At 35.1% G+C, this 19,961-nt stretch overlaps 4 protein-coding genes across 5 annotated transcripts; 2 read left to right on the top strand and 2 right to left on the bottom strand.

The window, feature by feature from the left end:
- Nucleotides 1-1,215: 1,215 nt before the first annotated feature.
- Nucleotides 1,216-4,242, bottom strand: LOC111460114 (10 kDa chaperonin 1, chloroplastic-like). Of its 2 annotated transcripts, XM_023103220.1 has the most exons (8): nt 3,999-4,242; nt 3,851-3,909; nt 3,656-3,706; nt 2,725-2,790; nt 2,563-2,610; nt 2,386-2,415; nt 1,365-1,451; nt 1,216-1,333 (listed from the first exon to the last, which is right to left on the bottom strand). In XM_023103220.1, exons 1-7 carry the CDS (start codon nt 4,075-4,077, stop codon nt 1,383-1,385), a joined length of 402 nt encoding a protein of 133 aa, XP_022958988.1. In that variant the 5' UTR covers nt 4,078-4,242; the 3' UTR covers nt 1,216-1,333; nt 1,365-1,382. The 2 variants fall into 2 exon arrangements, with proteins under 2 accessions (XP_022958988.1, XP_022958987.1); XM_023103219.1 differs by having other exon boundaries at nt 1,216-1,451; nt 3,999-4,241.
- Nucleotides 4,243-5,020: 778 nt separating this feature from the next.
- On the top strand, nt 5,021-6,577 carry LOC111460112. The gene is made up of 2 exons (XM_023103216.1): nt 5,021-5,382; nt 5,902-6,577. The coding sequence occupies exons 1-2, from the start codon at nt 5,304-5,306 to the stop codon at nt 6,507-6,509; spliced, it is 687 nt and encodes a 228-aa protein (XP_022958984.1). The 5' UTR covers nt 5,021-5,303; the 3' UTR covers nt 6,510-6,577.
- On the bottom strand, nt 6,554-10,935 carry LOC111460108 (probable dolichyl pyrophosphate Glc1Man9GlcNAc2 alpha-1,3-glucosyltransferase). The gene is made up of 4 exons (XM_023103210.1): nt 10,171-10,935; nt 8,865-9,071; nt 7,745-7,982; nt 6,554-7,074 (listed from the first exon to the last, which is right to left on the bottom strand). The coding sequence occupies exons 1-4, from the start codon at nt 10,933-10,935 to the stop codon at nt 6,671-6,673; spliced, it is 1,614 nt and encodes a 537-aa protein (XP_022958978.1). The 3' UTR covers nt 6,554-6,670.
- Nucleotides 10,936-15,470: 4,535 nt separating this feature from the next.
- Nucleotides 15,471-16,256, top strand: LOC111460275. Its single transcript, XM_023103459.1, has 2 exons — nt 15,471-15,669; nt 15,770-16,256. Exons 1-2 carry the CDS (start codon nt 15,548-15,550, stop codon nt 15,933-15,935), a joined length of 288 nt encoding a protein of 95 aa, XP_022959227.1. The 5' UTR covers nt 15,471-15,547; the 3' UTR covers nt 15,936-16,256.
- The last annotated feature ends 3,705 nt before the right edge of the window (nt 16,257-19,961 follow it).

Raw genomic sequence — 19,961 nt, 5'->3', positions numbered from 1 at the left:
TTTTTTTTTTTTTTTTTTTTTTTTTTTTTTTTGTGTGTTTTTTGATTGCTCATTTGGTGGAACGGTTTTATAGGACATCATTGGGTTCGTATAGCTCAACTCTACTGTAAAAAAGTGAAATTTTGAACTCAAGTTAAGTCCCATCTCAATGGGTCTAAGGCACTGTTTGGACAGACGTCATGGTTCATCAGATCAAAATTTGGGTCGAGCAAACTTATTACCGGTTTATGTACTTCAATAATTCAACAAGTCAATTTTTAACCTTAAGTCTAAAATTTCATTTCACGGAAATGAACATTAGACTTATTTTTGTAGGTATTGGTTCTTATGATCTTATTATATTCTTTTATGCAAGGGTTATTCGAGCATTTATTTTATGGGTTCAATTTTGATGATATTTTTGTAACACAATTTTGAAATTGTCCTAATTAAATTTCGTGTAATTTATAATAATTAGCATAGATAAAATTCATTACAATTTAAATAATTAGCTATTAATTAAAGATAAAATTCATTACAATTTAAAGTTAGAATTAATGCAACTTCTGTGAAAATGGGGAACGTACCTTTGTCTTGAAAAAAGCATCTTCATCAAATGAAGACTATGTTTGATAGCTAATTTATGAAAGTTGCGATGGAAGAAAAAAGTATATGATTGTGCGGAAAAAACGAAGCATTTCTTATAAGATGTGTAATCTCTCTTTAGCAGCTAATAACTATACATGACGAGGCAAAACGAAAAATATCTGCTAACGATAGGTTTGGATTGTTACAAATGATATCAGAGCCAGACGTCGAACGATGTGTCAACGAAAACACTGGCCTGCAATGAAGTGGATTATGAGATTCCACATTGGTTGGAGAGGAGAACAAAGCATTCTTTATAAGGCTGTAAAAATCTAGCAGATGCATTTTAACTTTGAGACTGACCGCGATACGTAACGGGTCAAAGCGGACAAAACCTGCTAATAGTGAGTTTAGACTGGTATATTATGCAGTTTCGAAAATAAAAGATTCTGACTCTCAATTCATAACTCAACAAACGGGTCAAGCTTCTCATTTCTCATTAACTTCGTGATATAAAGGTGCGTGATGGTCACATTGCTGCATACAAGCCCGAACGAGAGGAGACCGAGGCAATGGACTTTGGTCTTGGTGGCGAAGTCTTAGAGATACATGCCCAATGGTTTCTAGAAAATGTTGAATTATAGAGCATAGCAGAAATAACAGAAGAGAGTGAAGTATTTATCAAAAGAACTGAATCAGAGACTTCAACATAAATAATATTCAATTACATTGATAGCTAGAACAATGGAAAAAATCGTTCTGCCTTACAAAAAAAGGTACCTAAAACCAGAGAGCGGCAAAAGAAAATCTGAGACCTACTCAACTACAGCCAGTAAATCACTTGCTTTGCAGAACACATGTTTTGCATCTGTGCCTAAATCCACCTGTGAAACAATACATGGAAGTGTTCAAATAAACTCAAATAGTTCATGCTTCAACTTGGATACAGAAAAGCAGCCATATTCTAAGAGGCTGTCCACCATATAGGAAAAATTGTTCAATGTGGTCACTATAGAGTGTCGGTTACGTGGCTAACGTAGGGTGTTCGAGTTCGACCCTTAGATCTATAGGAATCTTTGATCTAAACCCCAAAATCGCTCAAGTGGTCTTCTCTCTTACGGATTTTAGTGGTAGTTAACCCTAAAGAAGGGTTTGATTGATTTCAGCTGTGCTTTAAAGACTGGTCCTATCGGGTGGTGTGTGATTGGGTCGAGCCTAATTGTAACTGTAACGCCCCAGATCCACCGCTAGCGGATATTGTCCTCTTTGGGCTTTCCCTTTTGGGCTTCCCCTCAAGGCTTTAAAACGCGTCTGCTAGGGAAAGGTTTCCACACCCTTATAAATGGTGGTTTGTTCTCCTACCCAACCAATGTGAGACATCACAGTAATAGCCCAAGTCCACCGCTAGCAGATATTGTCCTATTTGGGCTTTTCTTTTCAGGCTTACTCTCAAGGTTTTCAAAACGCACTTGCTGGAGAGAGGTTTCCACACCCTTATAAAATGTTTCGTATTGAGTGGTGTCTAATTGGATTGAGCCTAATTGTAACCGCTCAAACCCACTGCTAGCAGATATTGTTCTCTTTGGGCTTTCCCTCAAGGTTATCAAAACGCGTCTGCAAAGGAGAGGTTTCCACACCCTTATAAAGAATGTTTCGTTCCCCTCTCCAACTGATGTGGGATCTCACACTAATGTAAGTGTTTCTCTATTTTGGACCCAATAGGCTTTATGATTCTATGATTCTATTTACAAACTGATGTTACTATCGCAACTACTGGTTACAAATGGAAAATCATGAACTACTATGTATGTAGCTTACCTCATAAGCACTTATGTCCGAGAAAAGAACCTGTAACAGAAGAAAAATTCTCCGCTTCAAAAAGGTACACAAGCAAACATTTCTTTCCAAGAAACGTTCGGATCGATTGATAGAATATTGCAGCATTCAACAATATCATTACATAATCAACAGGCTAACAGGAAGTTGAATCCTTACCTTCTTTCCTTGACCCAATTCCCCAGCATCAGCACCTGTAGAGAGGATCTGAAAAAGGATATAAACTCAGCACGAGCAGGAGAGTAACGAAACACGAAGAGAAAATATAAGCTTCGTTCCATTTCCCGTCTTAGCAGATTAGAAAAACGGAGTTTTGCTTACCTCTCCCAAAAGATAACGCTCAAATTTAACAGCAGACTTGGGCAATAGAACTCCTCCTGCTGATTTCTGCGACACAAAATGACTGAAAAATTAATTCCAAACTACATGCCACAATGCTGATGAAGCAACATATTTCCAGAATATAGAGTTCAGAACGATTAGCATCGTCCATCATACGAATTATATTCTTAGGTGGCGATTAAATTGGTTCACAAAAAAGCATGCTACACAGATATCTTGACAATTAAAATCGATTAACGAAGTCTCTAGAACATTTTTGGCAGGCATCTCCAAATCAATATTGTTTCCAAATTTCTATCCCCAAGAAGCACCGCCTTAGCCGTAATAAGCACCATTTCTCGTAGTCTCACCGTGGTACAACTAATAACATAGGCATGAAAGCAAAATTATACACAACGGTATCAGATAAGATTCTTGCTGCAGTGGATAGAACAGCGCCATCCCACAGCCAATTCATTTATAGAGTAGAATAAACTCTTCTACGAAGTCAGTATTGAAATTTGAGAAGGAAATTTCTCATATTCATCATGAAAGTAGACTCTCCAACTCGTGTTTGTGGTCGGTTCCCTCGATTAATAAAGGTTCGAATGGAATATAATCCAATGTTGTTGACAGACTAAACAATCGCAGACTAAACTATCGAGATTTGTAGTTCCTTAGCAGTGAAATGCTAATGAAGAGAATAAAAAAATCAAAGTTGAGTTATGAAACAATCAAATGATTGTGTAAGTTCATGCTAAAGATTAGACCCTGTTTGATCGTGATTTGGTTAAATTAAGCTTATAAACACTATTTTCACTTAGATTCATTTTCAATCAAGCCTCTTAAGAACTAGAGCAAGAAATCACATAAGAACACAAAAGCAAAATGATTGAAGAACGTGGAATTCATGTATGTTAAAAATTCCCACCTCAGGAAGCTCCTCGAGCCGAATGAGGACTCTATCCCCTTGTGGAACGACCTGCAAGTCACAAACAACAAAAGAAAAACCAATATTCATAAACTCAAAATAGACAATGAATCGAAAAACGAAGCCAAAATCTGCAAGGTTTCAATTGAAAACTCAATAGAAGCCCCGACAAAAGGCGATGAAACAGATGCAGACCTTGGCGGGTTCCAATTTCTTCGACACTGCACAGACTTTAAGGGACGTTCTCCGAGTACCTGACCAGTATCAATGCGAAAAAATGAACAATGAAAGAAAGAAGAAACTAAAATTGGGAGAGAGCTGAGGGAAGAAGAAAAGAAATTACTCTGTATTCTCCGATTCGACAAAGTGGATACGTCGATTTTGTTTACAAAGGGCTTCACAGTCAAGAACATAGACGCCATGGATAAGGTAGTGAGCTAAACGGCGAGAATATGGTGCAGAGCTAAAGTTGGAAGAGGGAAATGGAAATGTTGCTAAACAAATGGATCGACCTTATGTTATGACCAAATGATTGCGAGTCTAGAATGTTCTATAAACTTCTAAACCCAAAACCCTAATTCATCATCGAGCTCTCGGTCGATAAATCATCAATTATCGACCAATTTAATCAAATAAAAACATCAATTCCCATGGTTCAACCCCTACTTCCGCAAACAGTAAGAGCGGGTAATCAAATTTTCAGTCAACACGATCGCAATTTAGTAAGTAAACTGTAACGCCTTGAATTTTAGAATAATATATTTTATAATCATTAGAATCAAATTTAAATGGTAAAAAGTCAGACACCAGTCGATGTGTCAGCGATGAGGCTAAACCCCAAAGGGAGAGTAGACACAAGACGGTGTGTCAACAAAGACGCTCGACCCTGAATGAGGGATGATTAGGGGTCCCATATCAATTGGAGAGGTAAACGAGTGCCAACGAGGTCAATGCGTCAGCGATGAGGCTAAACCCCAAAAGGGGAGTGGACACGAGACGGTGTGTCAGCATGGACGCTCGGCCCTGAATGAGGGATATGATTAGGGGTCTCATATCAATTGGAGAGGTAAACGAGTACCAGTGAGGACGCTGGGCTCTGAAATGAGTGGATTGTGAGATCTTTCATCAGTTGAGGAGGAGTACGAAACATTCTTTATAAGGGTGTGAAAATCTCTTCCTAGCAGACAAGCGGACAGTCTTAAAAATCTTAACGGGAAAGTCGAAAGAGAAAATATTGACGTGTATAAATTTCAAAAGTTGCGACTTTTCGAGAAAAAATAATATTTATAAAATTTTAAAAAAAATAAATGGATATTTTTTATAATTTATCCTAAAATATTCTTGAAGGACGCAGGGCTGGGTGCAGCAGGAACTGACCCATGAGTGTGCCCACTCCAAAATCCCCTTTTCTCATCCCAATCCCATTCTTTAAGAACCAAAACGGCTAAATGGGGCCATCCCTTTCTTGTCCTGTCTCACAATCTCTGCAACAATTTGATCAATTTTTCGCGGAAAATCTCCCACTCCCCGTTACACCCTTTCCCCAATTAGGGTTTCTTTTTCTTTCCCACTTCCATTTCTCTTTCTTCTTCTCCTTTTGGCCTTTTGATCTTCTTTCGTTCTTTGTACAATCATTGTTTGTGGTATAATGAGGAACCTCTGTATCGTTGAATGCTTCCTTCTCTGTTCTTCCCTGTTCGCTGTTCTTGTTTCCTCCAAGTATCACGGTAAGTTTCTTTGATCTTCGACTTTCCTTTTCCATGGCTGAATCTGCATTGCCAACTGTTATGGGTTTTAATTTGGTTGAATCTATGCCGCTTCTGTCTTGTGATTGATGGTTTTAGTATTGAAGAAATGTTTGTTTTCCCCACTAGTCTTATAGATTTCGACTAACCAGCCCACCGAGACCATGAGTTCAGCGGCCAGTACCAGGTCTCGTTGGGAAGTAGAACGGAGAGAAGGATTTACTCAGTGTGAGATATCACATTGTTTGAGGGACCCTAGATTCTATCGGAGTAAAGGATTGTCAATAAAGGCGTTCTAGAGAGTGAAGTAAGAAGATAGCTTGATTTGATATTGATGTTCATTGATTTTGATAATGGGTATCAGAAAAGTTCATAACATCAAAGAATACAGAGAGTAATGTTGTTGTAATCATCCTTAGCAGCATCAAATGTGATGACTTCATGGGAACATTTTGTTTTGGTTGGATGTGTTTATAGGTTAGTTTCTTCTTAATTCTACAGGAAACCCAGCAAATGATCTTGTTGATATCATCAACAAAAACCGAACAGCTGCGAAGCTCTCTCGCCTGAGTGACAATGCAGGTCTCGGGTGCATGGCGTTGCAATTCATCAACTTCTGCAAAGGAAACTGCACTAGCAACAACAATGTAAATTGCAATCCATCCTCCGACAACTTCACAGAAGTTTTCGCTCCAGATTGCGGTGTCGAGCTCCCAACTTTCGACACGATAACCGGCCAAATTGTGGCTTGTCAACCTGGATATCTTGAGCCAACAGAGGCGTTCTCTCGAGCACTCGTTCCTGACAAGAAAACTCTTTCCCTGTTGAGGAACAAATCTCATACAGAGGTTGGTGTGGGGATGGTTGGGGTACATAAAGGGCCATTCTTCTGGTGTGTTTTGTTCAGTAATGGGAAGACAAACTCAACATTTGTTCTTGAAAATCATGGTTTGGGTATCAAGCAAAAGAGAGGATGCTTCAGTGGAAGTAGTGTTGAATGCAGTAGAGGTCACTCCAATGGAGCTTTTTGGATCAATGTTTCATTTACTCTGTTCTTTCTTATAATTTACTCTGTTTTTTCATATAGATCAGTAGAAATTTTGTTCTAAAACTTATCAGAGAACATTCAAAGTTAAATTCAGACAAAAAAAGCTTCATCAACAAAGCTTTTTTACTCCTTTTTTTGTGTAAGAACTTGAAATGAAAAGAGTATCAAAATTCTACCAATGGTCAGTGTAGAGTTCATACATGGATGACTAACTTTAGTGACTCAATTAGGAGGAGGCCTAAGAATCCATCTCAACTGCCAAATCCAAGAGTACATGACTCCAAGTGAGCAATATATAGATATGAGCATCAGTGGTACAAAAGGAAACTTACTACCTAGAATGAAGGGATGGAAAAACTGAGCCCAGATTTCAACTACTAAAAGACCGAAAAGATAAGCCTTTTCGATGAATCTAATACGGAATGGTTCTCCAGTTGAAGTCGTACTTACCTTCGTTTGTATGTGTCGTCGTTTCGTCTTTGATGTGGCTTGTTTAACTGACTCTCCTTTGTTGAATTGTGCAGAAAAGCCTAACCACATCAGACTAGAGTGCAGCAGCAATAGCAGCACTTTGATGGGGTATTCTTGTGCTTCGAAAAGAAGCGGGAACAAGGAATAGCACGACACTGCATGAACGAAGTAATATTAACACCCTTTAGCATGTATAGATCAGCATAATGACAACAAGAAAGGATGGAAGATGATTTTGAACTTCTTTTCCTAAGAGATTAGAATTGAATGTAGGACGGTTAGGAAGACTAGCCACGTTCGAGTGACCAGGTCAAGGGCTGACTTGAAGTCGTGAAAAGACGAAGGGCACTGGCTTGACGATACCCAGGCTAGATAAAAATAACATTGAAAAGGAAATGTACAAAAAGAAGGGAGGATTGAGGCTGGAGGGGGAACATATAAACCTAGAGAAGGCAAATCGCAAAACCTCTAATGTCATCCCGAATCACCCACGAGTCCATTTTTGTATTATAAGGTCTCCGTGCTCAGCTTTAACTTTGTCATCACAGACTCGGATTACTAGAGAAATTATCTATGAAACATCTACCCAAGTACTACAATGATAATGAAGATCCTAACCAATAAAGAATGGAATATGACTTAAAAGTTTTTTTAAAAAAAGGCCCTGGTAACATTGTAAAGATCCTAATCAAGTATATCTAACATAAAGCCAAACAAAGCCTCACTATCATCGTAAAGATTCGAACCGAATACTGGCATGAATACTGCATAAAGCCTGATGCTGAGGGCTACTTAAATATTATGGCATGAACAGGAAGAAAATACCTATTGATAGTAAGAAGAAATGCCTCGCGTCCTCCAAACTTTTCACTGCAACGACAGCGAGCGGAATTACAAAGTGAAGTGATGCTTTCTCATGAACATGCCACCCAAATACAAAACCACATGTGTAAGCATAGGCCACCCATCTAGTGATCATTCGTGGTAGGGGATCTTTGAAAGCTTTGATTAGGCAAGGAGACAAAGCTAGCAGCACCAGAACAAAGGTTATCAAGGGAGTGATCTGCCATGCAAGGGACTCTCATATATCAAAAGTTTGAATCTCAAAGTGATTAACAGAAAAGGTGATAAATTATAAAAGAAAAAATAATGTAACGTAAGGACTGCATAGACCACACATTACCTACCTTACGAATTATGAAAGCAAAGAAATTCTAGAACTATTGAACTAGTGAGAATGTTTCCGTTCAGTCTTTATCTAAATGGAAACGCCTGGGATGATACCCTAAGTGTAACAGCCCAAGCCCACCATTAGCACATATTGTCCTCTTTCGGGTTTTTTCTTCCAGGATTCCCCTCAAAGTTTTAAAACGTGTCTGCTAGGGAGAGGTTTCCACACCTTGTAAGAAATGTTTCGTTCCCCCATCTCCAACCGATGTGAGATCTCACAATCCACCTCCCTTGGGTGCCAACGTCTAATACCATTAGTAACAGCCCAAACCCACATCTAGCATATATTGTTCTCTTTGGGCTTTCTCTTCAAGGCTTCCTCTCCAAGTTTTAAAACGCATCTGCTAGGGAAAGGTTTCCACACCTTGTAAGGAATAATCCGTTCCCCTCTCCAACAGATATGGGATCTCACACTAAGTCTACTGAACAAGGAATGAAACAGGGCAAGAAGCAAGCAATCAAAAAGCATAGCTGGTTGTAATGCTCACATGAGAGTGACTAGAAATTTTTTAAGGTTTAACTACAAATACTTCCTCATCAAAGTTGATGCTAGCAAATCTTAAAAGCACATCCATGGACATCCTCCTCTTTGACAATTTATGAATGTCTAAAGATCAGTCCACGACAAATTCAACGGTTTGTGCGAATGGGTTAACTACAATTCACTACTATCCCAATTATCTGCACCTAGCTTTAGTTTATCACAGAAAAGTACCTGAGGTAGGACAGAAAACGGAGATGAATCACCAACTAGACCACTAGTAAATGAAGCTGTTGGTATCTTGACACTAAATCCAAGTTTTCTGAGCAAGATAGACAGTCCTTTATCCAGTAAAATATAAAAAACCCAGAAATTTGGGGCCCAATAAGCATGGCAAAGTCCCCTGCCAAAAGGAAACATGCGTCGAATGACTTGCTGTATCTGCAAGGACGAGAATTGGCTATTAGTAAAGCTTTTCAGGAAATTTGTGAAAATAACAAGAAGTCCCTGCTAAGAATCTGTAGCTACAAATTTATTAAAAAAATTAAGTAAACAAATAAATAAAACAGAACGGGGTGCAGTCAGTACTATTGATTAGTTTCCTGAAGAGAAACTATCCATTAGATTTGCGATAGAAGGAATTGGGATAACACTTGTTCTTTCGGTAAACCATGTCCCACTAGACTTTCTAGCTTAACCCTTTTGTTACCTATAAACTCAACCCCATGGATCTATTCTAGCTTAACCCTTTCGTTACTTATAAACTCAACCCGATGGATCTATTCTATTAGCGGTTATAGTAACTGTAAGGATGGAAGATGACTCGTTCAGTTGTTGATTAAAGTGAGCCCGAGGAGGTAAGTCGTACAACGGGCATAAAATTTGTGGTAGTGCAGTCTCAAAAGAGAGGTGAATCTCGACCAATAAGCTTAAGGTTATAATATAGTTCAAAATATTTCTTCATTTGTGGGTTTGGAAATTAGCACAAAACCCAACAAATGACAGTCAATATCAACGAAAAGATGGAATCTCATTCTAGGAGCATGAACACAAAACCTCTAATACCATGTGAAATCACCCCTACACTAAACCTACAAAACTAAAGGTATGGCATATTTTCAATATATTCTTCAAAAAGGGCCTCTAATATATTCTTCCTTGATACTCTTCCCACCAGATTTCTATTCTCAACAGTCCTCTTACCCCCCTTTCAGGCTAGCATATGCTTAACTGATGGTAGATGCAAGTGGCAATGAAGGTCCTATCTAAACTCAATGCATTGAAGAAGATAGAATACAGCAAGAAGTTTCAATGTGCTCATATTCATGCTGTTAAAGTTAACATATAACCAAATTGATCGCCTGTACACTACATTTTCCTGCCACAAACAAACTTTCAAGTGGGAGTATCGAATACAGCTGAAGAACAAAGGTACTCATATTCATGCTGATAAAGTTGACATATAACCAAATTGGTGTTCTATAAACATTAGATTTGTCTGCTACAGACAAAACTTTGAGCTCAAACATAGATTTTATACCTGACCATGATAGATAAACGGTCCATAAGCAGCAGCAAAAACAGCCACAACAACAGATCCCATAATTGTAAGCCGCCTAAAACCTCTTACAAATCCTCCCCGACAATAATGCCTTAACAAATAAACGAAGTAAACAGGTGCAGCAACAGCAAACAAATGCTTGAAGCACAACAAGACTGCAAAAGCAAACCCACCCATCAAATCCCTCCCTTCCTCCAAATACGAAAGAGAAATCAGAAGCATCCCAAGAAGAAACCCATTATACTGAAAATGCAAATGATCCACAATCACGAGCGCAGGGGACCAAACAACCAAAACCCAGACTAATTTCCGCTTAATTGGATCCAAACTCCTCGTCAATCTAAAAATCCCATAAACAAGACACAGATCGGAGACAATAACTGTAATTCTCTGGAAGTATATGACAGTATTGCTGCTATAATCTAAACCCTTTTGAAGATCCACAATTTGGGGATCGACAATATTAGCAAAAATCGAAAGGAAGCGTTCGAAATATGCAAAAAATGGAGGGTAGTCAAGAGTCCATTGACTGGTCTCGTCGAAGTACCATTGAGAAAGAGGGAGAGAGTGGGTCAGAGCGAGCCAATGGCGATGGACCTCAAAGTCTGTGCTGCGGTAAGATGGAATCAGAAGGAACTTGATGCAGGCAGCTATGGCAAAGAACCACAAGAGCTCGAGCACAGGCTTTCTAGGTTTTGGGCCGTTGCTAACGTCTCCCTGTTGCCGACGCCGGTAATCCTCCATGGCGCAGGTCAAGAACCGGAGTCGAACCGACGGCGCGGCGTCGACTATTGGGTTCGTTGGGTTAGCTTGGCGGCGACTATTTGGTTCGTCAAAACTGTCCTCGGATCAGTCTCCGCGCCTTTTTTACGGAAACGAAGAGTATACTTTTTTTTTTTTTAATATTAAAGTAATAAAAAAAGGTTAAATTATACATTTTAAAGACTATCCGATTTTTTCTTTTTGTTTTTTATTTTTAAAAATTAAAAAAATTACTTCCCCTTTAATTATACGTTTTTTTTTTAAATAAATGGTACGAAAATAATAAAAGTAACAATTTTCTTTTAAATTTAATAAAAATATATATAGTTAGTTGTTTAAAAAAATATAAAATAAATTTTAGGGCTGCCAAGAAACCCGTGACCCAATCAGATCAATTCAATCCAACGCTATATAATTTTGGTTGGCTTATGAACTCATTTGGGTTGGTTACAGTAAAATCCGATCCACTCAATCCAACTTTGTATGAGTTGGGTTAGGAATTTATTTAGATCAGTTAAGTTCAAATAAATAAAAATTCAAATTTATTGTTAATTTGAAAAATATATTTTTGTTTAATATATATATTTAATTTTCTTTTGTATAAAATAAAATATTAATTCATAATATATATATATATATATATATTGTATTTTTAAATATTTAATTAAGATATAAAATTCAATTTTAATATATATTTTAAAAAATGGAGTTAAATAATATATATATATATAGATGCAAAATTCAAATGCACTTTTCCGACATCAAACACGTTGCCAAGTTGAGTGGACTTTGAGGAGTGCAATAAAGGCAACGAGTCTACTCATTAATGACGTTAAGGTGTGTCATTATTATTATTTTTATTATTATATAAATTAAAATGTTTGTAAATTATTTTTGGATAATGTTGTCTCAACTCTTCCATTCAATATTTATTTGATTAATAAAACCAATTATATATATCTTTATCGAAGATGGAATAATTTCTATAATTTTTTTAAAACTAAAAAAAAAAATTCAAAAACTTTGTTTTTATTTTTGAAATTCGACAAATAATTTAAATGTTCAGTTAAAATGGTCCGTATGATATCACCACGTTAACTACTTATCGCTTCTTAAGAGTGAAAATTATCTTCACAGACCAACACGATAATTTCTACAAGGTCATATCCAACCCATAATTGCTCGAAGTAAAGCACACTTAACTATTAAATATTTGTGTTCGTGCAGATGTGATCACTACATCTCCTTATTATCGCAACCTTTAATACTTGGATTAAAGAAGAGACTAGGTAGCTAAGATATTGACGTGATGGCTATTAGATGTTGATACACTAACTTACAAACAAATCATCGTTACATATTTTTAAATATAAAAATTAAATCGTTAAAAATAAAACAAAAGAAAAGATGGAGGAACACAGTACTAAAATTTAATCAGTTCAAAATTCTTTAATGACAAGTACTCAAACTACAGCTTAGCTAGTCACCATACGAAAATTCTCGATCAAGATATCAGATATTTGAATCTTTCTCACCTCAAAAGTAAATTTTTTTTAAATGGTATCAACCGTACCCGTAAATATAATTTTTAAACCCATCAAAATAAAAATAAAAATAATTAAACTTCCCTCAATCATTTTGGTCACCTATCTTTATTGTGTCAAAGAACAAGACATATGGCTAAGCCAACAAGGCTATCTAGCTACGAGGACAAACTAAGCTAGCCAACAAACAAAATTTACAAACGACAAACTTGTCCACGTTTATATTTGTAATGATGGAGCTTCCCCGTTTGTACAGTTCCTTCCATTTCTCTATCGACCGAGAGCTAAGAGTCGATACGAAAACTAGTCGTTTAATTCAAATTCTATGTATAATTTTGTTCGCGGTTTGATTTTGCATAGTTTAATCATTGAAAATAGGTGTGGTTCAAATATAAGATAAAGTTCTATCTTAGCTTCCGTAGATCGTGTGGAGTTGGGACAACAGACAAAAAAATATTAAAAAATAATTATTATAAATTAAATGGACAAAAAATACCATCCAAAAACATGGGGATCGTGTAAGGATATAGAATTTGAGGCGGGAGAAAATAGAAGAATGGAAATTTGCTGATTGAACCAATGCAACCAATTTGAACTATTGGGTCGGTCTCAAAATATTTTCAAACCAATCCAACCCGACCCATATATACATACCCCTAGTGAAGCGTGAACGCACGTTCCCGCTGCTACCATCGTAGCAGCATGTATAAGAGCCGAAATCGGGGTAGGACCCTCCATAGCATCAGGTAACCATACATGAAGAGGAAATTGAGCAGATTTAGCAACTGCACCTGCAAATAATAGGACGGCGCACAAAGTAACAAATAATAAATTAACCTCATTATTATAAATCAAGTTATTGAATATTTTAAATAAATCCCGAAATTCAAAACTCCCTGTTGTCCAATAAAGACCTAAAATCCCTAATAATAAACCAAAATCCCCCACGCGATTAGTTACAAATGCCTTTTGACAAGCATTTGCCGCAGTAGGTCGAGTGAACCAAAAACCTATTAATAGATAAGAACACATTCCAACCAATTCCCAAAAAATATAAATTTGGATCAAATTCGAACTAGTAACTAATCCCAACATTGACGTTCGAGATATTGTATAATTTTTTTTATTTTTCACACAAATTAAATGAAATTTCATTTATTTATTTTTGTATAGATAAAATTGTAAATCTAAATTAAAATAAATTTTAAAAAATTGGATGAGGTGTCGGGACCAGTTTACTAAGACCACAACTATTTATTTATTTATTTATTATTATTATTATTTGACATCAATAATTAGCGATAATAAAATAAATATATGGCTAAATTTTATCGAATAAAAAAAACAAAATTCATTGACTTAGAATAAGAGAAAATAATTTCGAGGAGCATCTTAAATCTAACAAAAACGACAAATCTCAATTATTTTCCGATGTGTCGCCCCACGAGTTAGATTCCTCTACCATTCCGTCGACTCCACGTCATCCAGACGTTAAACTAAACGCCAAAAAAAAGTCGAGGGCCCACCTCACTTTCTTACGTGGCACAGTCACGTCACTCCGATCCACGGATCTCAGTATCAGCGGCGCCTGTCTTTGATCTAATTAATTTTAATCTCTAATTAAATCATTTTAATAAAAGTGTTAAATGAAATTAGTTTATTAATGCTATCTTCTTAATCAGCCACCACGTAGCACGGTCGTGGATACTCGTGCTGCGGTTTCCTCCGCACGTGCAACGGGCAACCGCGGGAAGGCTGCCCATGACACACGGGCAGAGCTGTGGGTCCCAATGGACAACGCCTCGTATGTTGTGCCAAGAGTTCCATGCTTCGTTGTTGCTGTCTGCTTCTGATTGGACCATGGGGCCCACAGTCTAGTCAGCGAGAATAATCATTTCTTCGCTTTTTCTAAAAACAAATATCGAAATATTCCGAATATTAAATTCTCCCCCCCCCCTCTGTGGGCCCCACTTTAACTTCTAAAGAAATTATGATGCCTTTATCCAATTGTCCTTTTTGCCCTCACATTTTTCTTTTAATTACCAAATTACCCCTCATCTGGACGACTGACAGTCAGACAACAGCAACCTAGATTTTATACCGTTTGTTTGTTTGTTTTTATTTTCCACGAGAAGCCCTCAAATTTTACCCAAATTATAAATTCACCCCCACATGATTTAAAAATTATATATAGTTACCTAAAATAAAATAAATTACACATCTGATCGAGATATTGTCGTAGTTTTTATTACATACAGTCAATGGTACAAAACTAATACTACAATGTAGCGGTCTGTTTGATTTATCTTTCATCGTCTCGGTGGGATCCACAGATTTAATTTACATAACTTTCGATCCCGACTCATCATATTATGTGTCAAAATTTTATACATTGTGATTGCAACTTGTTATCTATTCGTTCTCGATATCTTCATCAAGAAGACTATTTACACTTTTCTTTTTTCTCGTGCTATCTTAATTTCATCTTATCTGTTCTTTTTGGTCTCTTTTGAACAAACCATCATAATTTCGTTAACGACTATTTTCCTTTTGTAATGTTAGGTTCTAAATTTTAAAAAATGGGCTCAAAAGTCCATACAAATGTAAATAACCAATAATTGTGTGGTGGAGTTGAAATTAACAGATAAAGGAAGGACCAAATAATAAATTTTTTATGTCCCTTCCTTTTTAAGAAAAAGATACATGAACTGTGGCAATAGATTAACTCCATAGGAATCTCTAGTTAAACGACACTTGGATTTTAATCAAGTACAAATAACCTTTTTAATTACGATATTAATATATTCCACTACATCGCACCTTACGATAGGTTCGGTTTTATTAGCGAATGAATTTCCTCCACGTTAGAGAATATATTGGTTTTTATATCAAGCTCACGGTGCTCCCGTGTGTTTGCGGCGCAGTGGATTACTCCTCACCAATTCAGGCGACTATAAAGTGCTCCGGGATCTCCGATCTTTGTATCACACTAGGCGCTCTCTCTCATTCTCCCCCAAATCTATCGAATTCGAACTGGAATTCATTTCTCTATGAAGACCGGAATGCGGTATTACGCCGGCGGCGAGGATCATCGGCAGGAATCTCATTTCCTCGAAGCTTGTTTTCTCTGCCGGAGGCCGCTCGGATTCAACAGAGACATTTTCATGTACAGGTGAGTGACTGCGATTCGAATTCGATTAATCGCTTCTCGATTTCAATTTCTAGGTTTTTGTTTTTGAATTTCGTTACTGACGGATTGGATTGGATTTCAGAGGAAATACGCCGTTCTGTAGCAAAGAGTGCCGGCAAGAACAGATTGAGATCGACGAAGCGCAGGAGAAGAGCTGGAGAATCTCGACTTCGTCGTCGTCTTCGGCGGATAAAACCGCGGCGTCTAGTAAGAAGAATGTGCGAACAGATACAGTTGCAGTGGCGTGAGATTCGATGAAGAAATTTTGGAAAATGTTTTCGAATGCGAGAGGAAAAGGTTTTTTTCTTCTTCAGATTGAGTGCAAATTGTGGAGATTGAGAAACGTTTGAAATCTCTTCCTGTGGAGAAGATCGGATTGGCAGACGCTATACAGAACTGTTCTGCTTTCGATCTATTTTTCTTCTTTTTTTAGGGTTTATGAAGATATTGCTCTGTTTACTATTTCTGTGGAAAAGAAATTGATGATCTGCCATGGAAATTCTCTTCAAAATTTTACGAAATTATTAAACTGGAGACATTATTGCAAATAATCATTATTTATTTAATTATTCTCTCTTCTCTTTTTTTTTTGGGAATTTGTGGTTTGTGGGTTTTTTTTTTTTTTTTTTTTTTTTTTTTTTTTTTTTTGTCTCTCTGAATATATTTCAGATTTATTATTATTATTTCCTAGAAAATTAGTGCATAATATTAATATTCGTTCAACCTATTCAACGAATCTTATAAAAAAAAATGGTAGAAGTAATTTTTTTTTTTTTTTTGAAAACGAGTTACAGAATCCCATTTTTTTGCTCCTTTTTATTTTTTTTGTTTCCTTTAAAAACTGTACTTTTGTTATTTTAAAACTAAAAAAAAAATAGTCGATGATAAATTAATATATTTTAAAATAATAAATTTATAATATTTAAATTAATAGCACTGGTACGTGATAAATGGTATGTTTTGACATGTTATTTATTATCACTGCTAGTGTGCCGTTTTCATGTGTTTGAATGTTTTGTTTTCCTCTCTAACTGATGTGATGTGAGGTTTTACAATTCACACCCCTTAGAGGTTCCAGCGGAAATTGGCACATGCTCGATGTCTGACTCTGATACCATTATTTCATTCCTTTCTTCAATCGATGTGGGATCTCACACTCCACTCTTGATAAAGATGAATGTTCTTCTAACTCGAACAAGAAACAAATGCAACCCCTTTTTTAGGGTAAGATTTTGAAACGTTGAATAGTTTGAAATGGATGGTGCAAAATTCATCTACTTGAATTGTCACCATACACCTAGCGTAATTATCGAGCTAGCATTGTCGTACAATCTTGTGTTGCTGCATCTCGTTATTGAATATTCAATAACGATAAAGCTAACCTATCACGAAAATGAATTATGTCTTTATTTGAAGAAAGTCATCTTCTCTTATCAAGAGAGACACTGTCAGCATCTGACCTAAAGTTCTTTAAACGAACATGATCTATCATCGTAATTGTTTTTCATATGCTCGGGCTCGTTTCTGCTATCTTTCATGCTATCTTTCTTCTTCTTACTCTTTAATCGGTTGCTATCGATGTTGAATCACAAGCGCACCTTTATCACTATATAACTCTCTTTCCTCTTACAATCGTTTATCAATGAACCTCAACAAAATTTAAAGTTCGGCTCTTGTATATCAAGATTGACTACGTGTATTCATAAGAAGGTGTAAGTAACGGTACGAGCTTATATACTCGTCATTTATATTTGCTTCGATCACCTTTAGCTAAAAAAAAGCTCTAGTAGCAAACCAACGCGTCACTCTAACACACTAAATATTACATGCTTGTGACATATTTGTTTTTAGATTGGAAAATAAAATTTTAATATATGTTTTTATTATTTGGGCTTTAGAACTGATGTAAGTTATGTAACCCAGGCCCACTAATTCTTTCAGATCCATTTTCTAATAATTACAAATTATTATTTATTTTATTAGTTATTATTTAATTAAATATTAAAAAAAAAATAAAACCCATGATTCCAATAAGCCCAATTAAAATCATATTTAAAAAATAGGGTAAAGTTAAATTTTTGACGTAGTTATAAATAGTATAAAATTTAAATAAATTTTCAAAAATTTTAATAGTATATTTAAATTATTAAAAAAAAAAAAAAGTCTTTACCATCGGTATTATATTGAAACTGTTAATATTTTATTTTTAAAAATACTTTTGATTTTGTAAAAGTTTCGTTAATACCTTCAATCTTTTACCGTTTGTAACACGTTTAAAAAATACTCATAACACTTGAAGTAAACTGAAAGTTTGGAGACAATCTATTCGTCCACTTTTTAATTTTTTTTAGTGGAAGAATATTAATGAAACTTTTAAAAATTTAAGGGTATTTTTTGAAATAAAGTACTGTATAATTATTATTTAAATATTTAAATTAAAAATTTACAAATTTTCAATAAACACAATTGATTCTTAAATATTTTCTTAACTATAAATCTAATTATTAATGGTCTATAAAATATTAAAAATTTAGTATTTATATGACAATTTATTAACGTCGAGCACCAAACAACTTTGGCTTTTTATATATATATATATATTTAGAGTGAAGCGAAATTTGTAATTGACCTATTTTAAAATTCGAAGAAATAAATATTTTTATTAAAAATAAACTATAAAATATGTTTTTTTTTTCCAATTATTATACCCTCGTAGTTATGATTTTTTTTTACACTGTTTTTTTCCACTTTTTTATATTTATTTTTGGAAAACTTATGATAAATAGTTTAAAAAATTCATAAAGTGTTATTATTTATTTTACAAATAATAATATTAACTCTCACAAAATATTATCTTCTATTTACAAAACAGAAATCTTATTTAATGGAATAGTCTTTGTTTACCACTTTTAGAGATATAATAAAAAAAGTTTGACATTTTCTCAAAAAATAAAAATTAAAATAAAAAAATGGTTGAAATGTTATAACCCTAAATTATTTTGAATTTTTTTTATTTGTTATATGTTTTAATTAACTAAGTCATGTTCAAATTGGTTAAAAAAAAAATGATACCGAGTCAATGAATTAAACCGGTTAATTTATCTTTTTGAGCTTTTAGGGTATGTCTGAGTTAATTAGTTGAGTTACGCTCAAATTGGTGAAAAAAAACTATTTACTTATAATATCGCTCAAATTTGTGTGAAAAAAAAGCATTAAGTAAAAAAATCGACTCAGGTAGTATTAGGTCAACGAGTTAAACCGTTAGTTTATCTTTTTTGAACTTTAGGGTATATATTTTAAATAATTGAGTTACGTTCAAATTGGTGAAAAAAAAAAAACAAGTGGGGTATAAAATCAATAGTCTTAAGTTAATAGTTAAATTGTTAGTCTGTCTCCTTAAAACTTTAGTGCTTAATTAGTTGAGTTATGTTCAAATCAATGATAAACACAAGTTGAGTATAAAATTGACTCGCCTGGTCTTGAGTCTATGAGTTAAACTGTTAGTATATATATATATATATATATATATATATATATATATTTTTTGAGCTTTTAGGATATATGTTTTCATCAATTTTAGCTACTCGGGTAGTCTTGAGTCTATGAGTTAAACTGTTAGTATATATATATATTCTTTTTGAGCTTTTAGGGTATATATTTTCATCCGTTTTAGCTACTCGGGTGGTCTTGAGTCGACGAGTTAAACTTTTAGTTTATATATATATATATATATTTTTTGAGCTTTTAGGATATATGTTTTCATCAATTTTAGCTACTCGGGTGGTCTTGAGTCTATGAGTTAAACTGTTAGTGTATATATATATATATTCTTTTTGAGCTTTTAGGGTATATGTTTTCATCAGTTTCAGCTACTCGGGTGGTATTGAGTCCATGAGTTAAACTGGTAGTTTATATATATATATATTTTTGAGATTTTAGGGCAATGAGTTATATAAATAATTTGATGGGTTAAATAAGGTTAATTTTGATAGGAGAGAAATTAGGGAATAAATTAGGATTAGGATTAGGATTAGGAAAGATTTAGAAAAGGATGAAAAAAAAAACCCTAGAAGTGATTGATGATTTAGATTAGGATTTGGAAGAGGAAAAGTTAAGTAAGACTTGTTCGATTTCCGATCTCCTAAAAAATCTACCTCTTTTGACCCATCTTACCAGTCAGTTTGTTAAGCATTTCTCTCTCTAAAAACACCCTCAAACAGCACACGAACACAATACTCTCATACCCTTCTCCTCTTCCTCCCCCCCCCCCCCTT

This window comes from Cucurbita moschata, unplaced genomic scaffold, assembly GCF_002738365.1.
Source record: "Cucurbita moschata cultivar Rifu unplaced genomic scaffold, Cmos_1.0 Cmo_Scf00023, whole genome shotgun sequence".
NCBI lineage: Eukaryota > Viridiplantae > Streptophyta > Magnoliopsida > Cucurbitales > Cucurbitaceae > Cucurbita > Cucurbita moschata.
The sequence above is the reverse complement of the archived record's forward strand: the minus strand, read 5'-3'. Positions and strand labels throughout refer to the sequence as shown.

Excerpts from the sequence above, each read along its gene's own strand:
- LOC111460114 (XM_023103220.1), bottom strand. The coding sequence starts at position 4,077 with ATGGCGTCTATGTTCTTGACTGTGAAGCCCTTTGTAAACAAAATCGAC. Across the intron at positions 3,707-3,850 it reads AGAAATTGGAACCCGCCAAG|GTCGTTCCACAAGGGGATAG; the intron begins GTCTGCATCTGT and ends TGTGACTTGCAG. Across the intron at positions 1,452-2,385 it reads CGGACATAAGTGCTTATGAG|GTGGATTTAGGCACAGATGC; the intron begins GTAAGCTACATA and ends ATTGTTTCACAG.
- LOC111460112 (XM_023103216.1), top strand. The coding sequence starts at position 5,304 with ATGAGGAACCTCTGTATCGTTGAATGCTTCCTTCTCTGTTCTTCCCTG. Across the intron at positions 5,383-5,901 it reads TGTTTCCTCCAAGTATCACG|GAAACCCAGCAAATGATCTT; the intron begins GTAAGTTTCTTT and ends TTAATTCTACAG.
- LOC111460108 (XM_023103210.1), bottom strand. The coding sequence starts at position 10,935 with ATGGAGGATTACCGGCGTCGGCAACAGGGAGACGTTAGCAACGGCCCA. Across the intron at positions 9,072-10,170 it reads CGTTTATCTATCATGGTCAG|ATACAGCAAGTCATTCGACG; the intron begins GTATAAAATCTA and ends TCGTCCTTGCAG. Across the intron at positions 7,983-8,864 it reads CGTTTTCTGTCCTACCTCAG|ATCACTCCCTTGATAACCTT; the intron begins GTACTTTTCTGT and ends CTTGCATGGCAG.
- LOC111460275 (XM_023103459.1), top strand. The coding sequence starts at position 15,548 with ATGAAGACCGGAATGCGGTATTACGCCGGCGGCGAGGATCATCGGCAG. Across the intron at positions 15,670-15,769 it reads AGAGACATTTTCATGTACAG|AGGAAATACGCCGTTCTGTA; the intron begins GTGAGTGACTGC and ends ATTGGATTTCAG.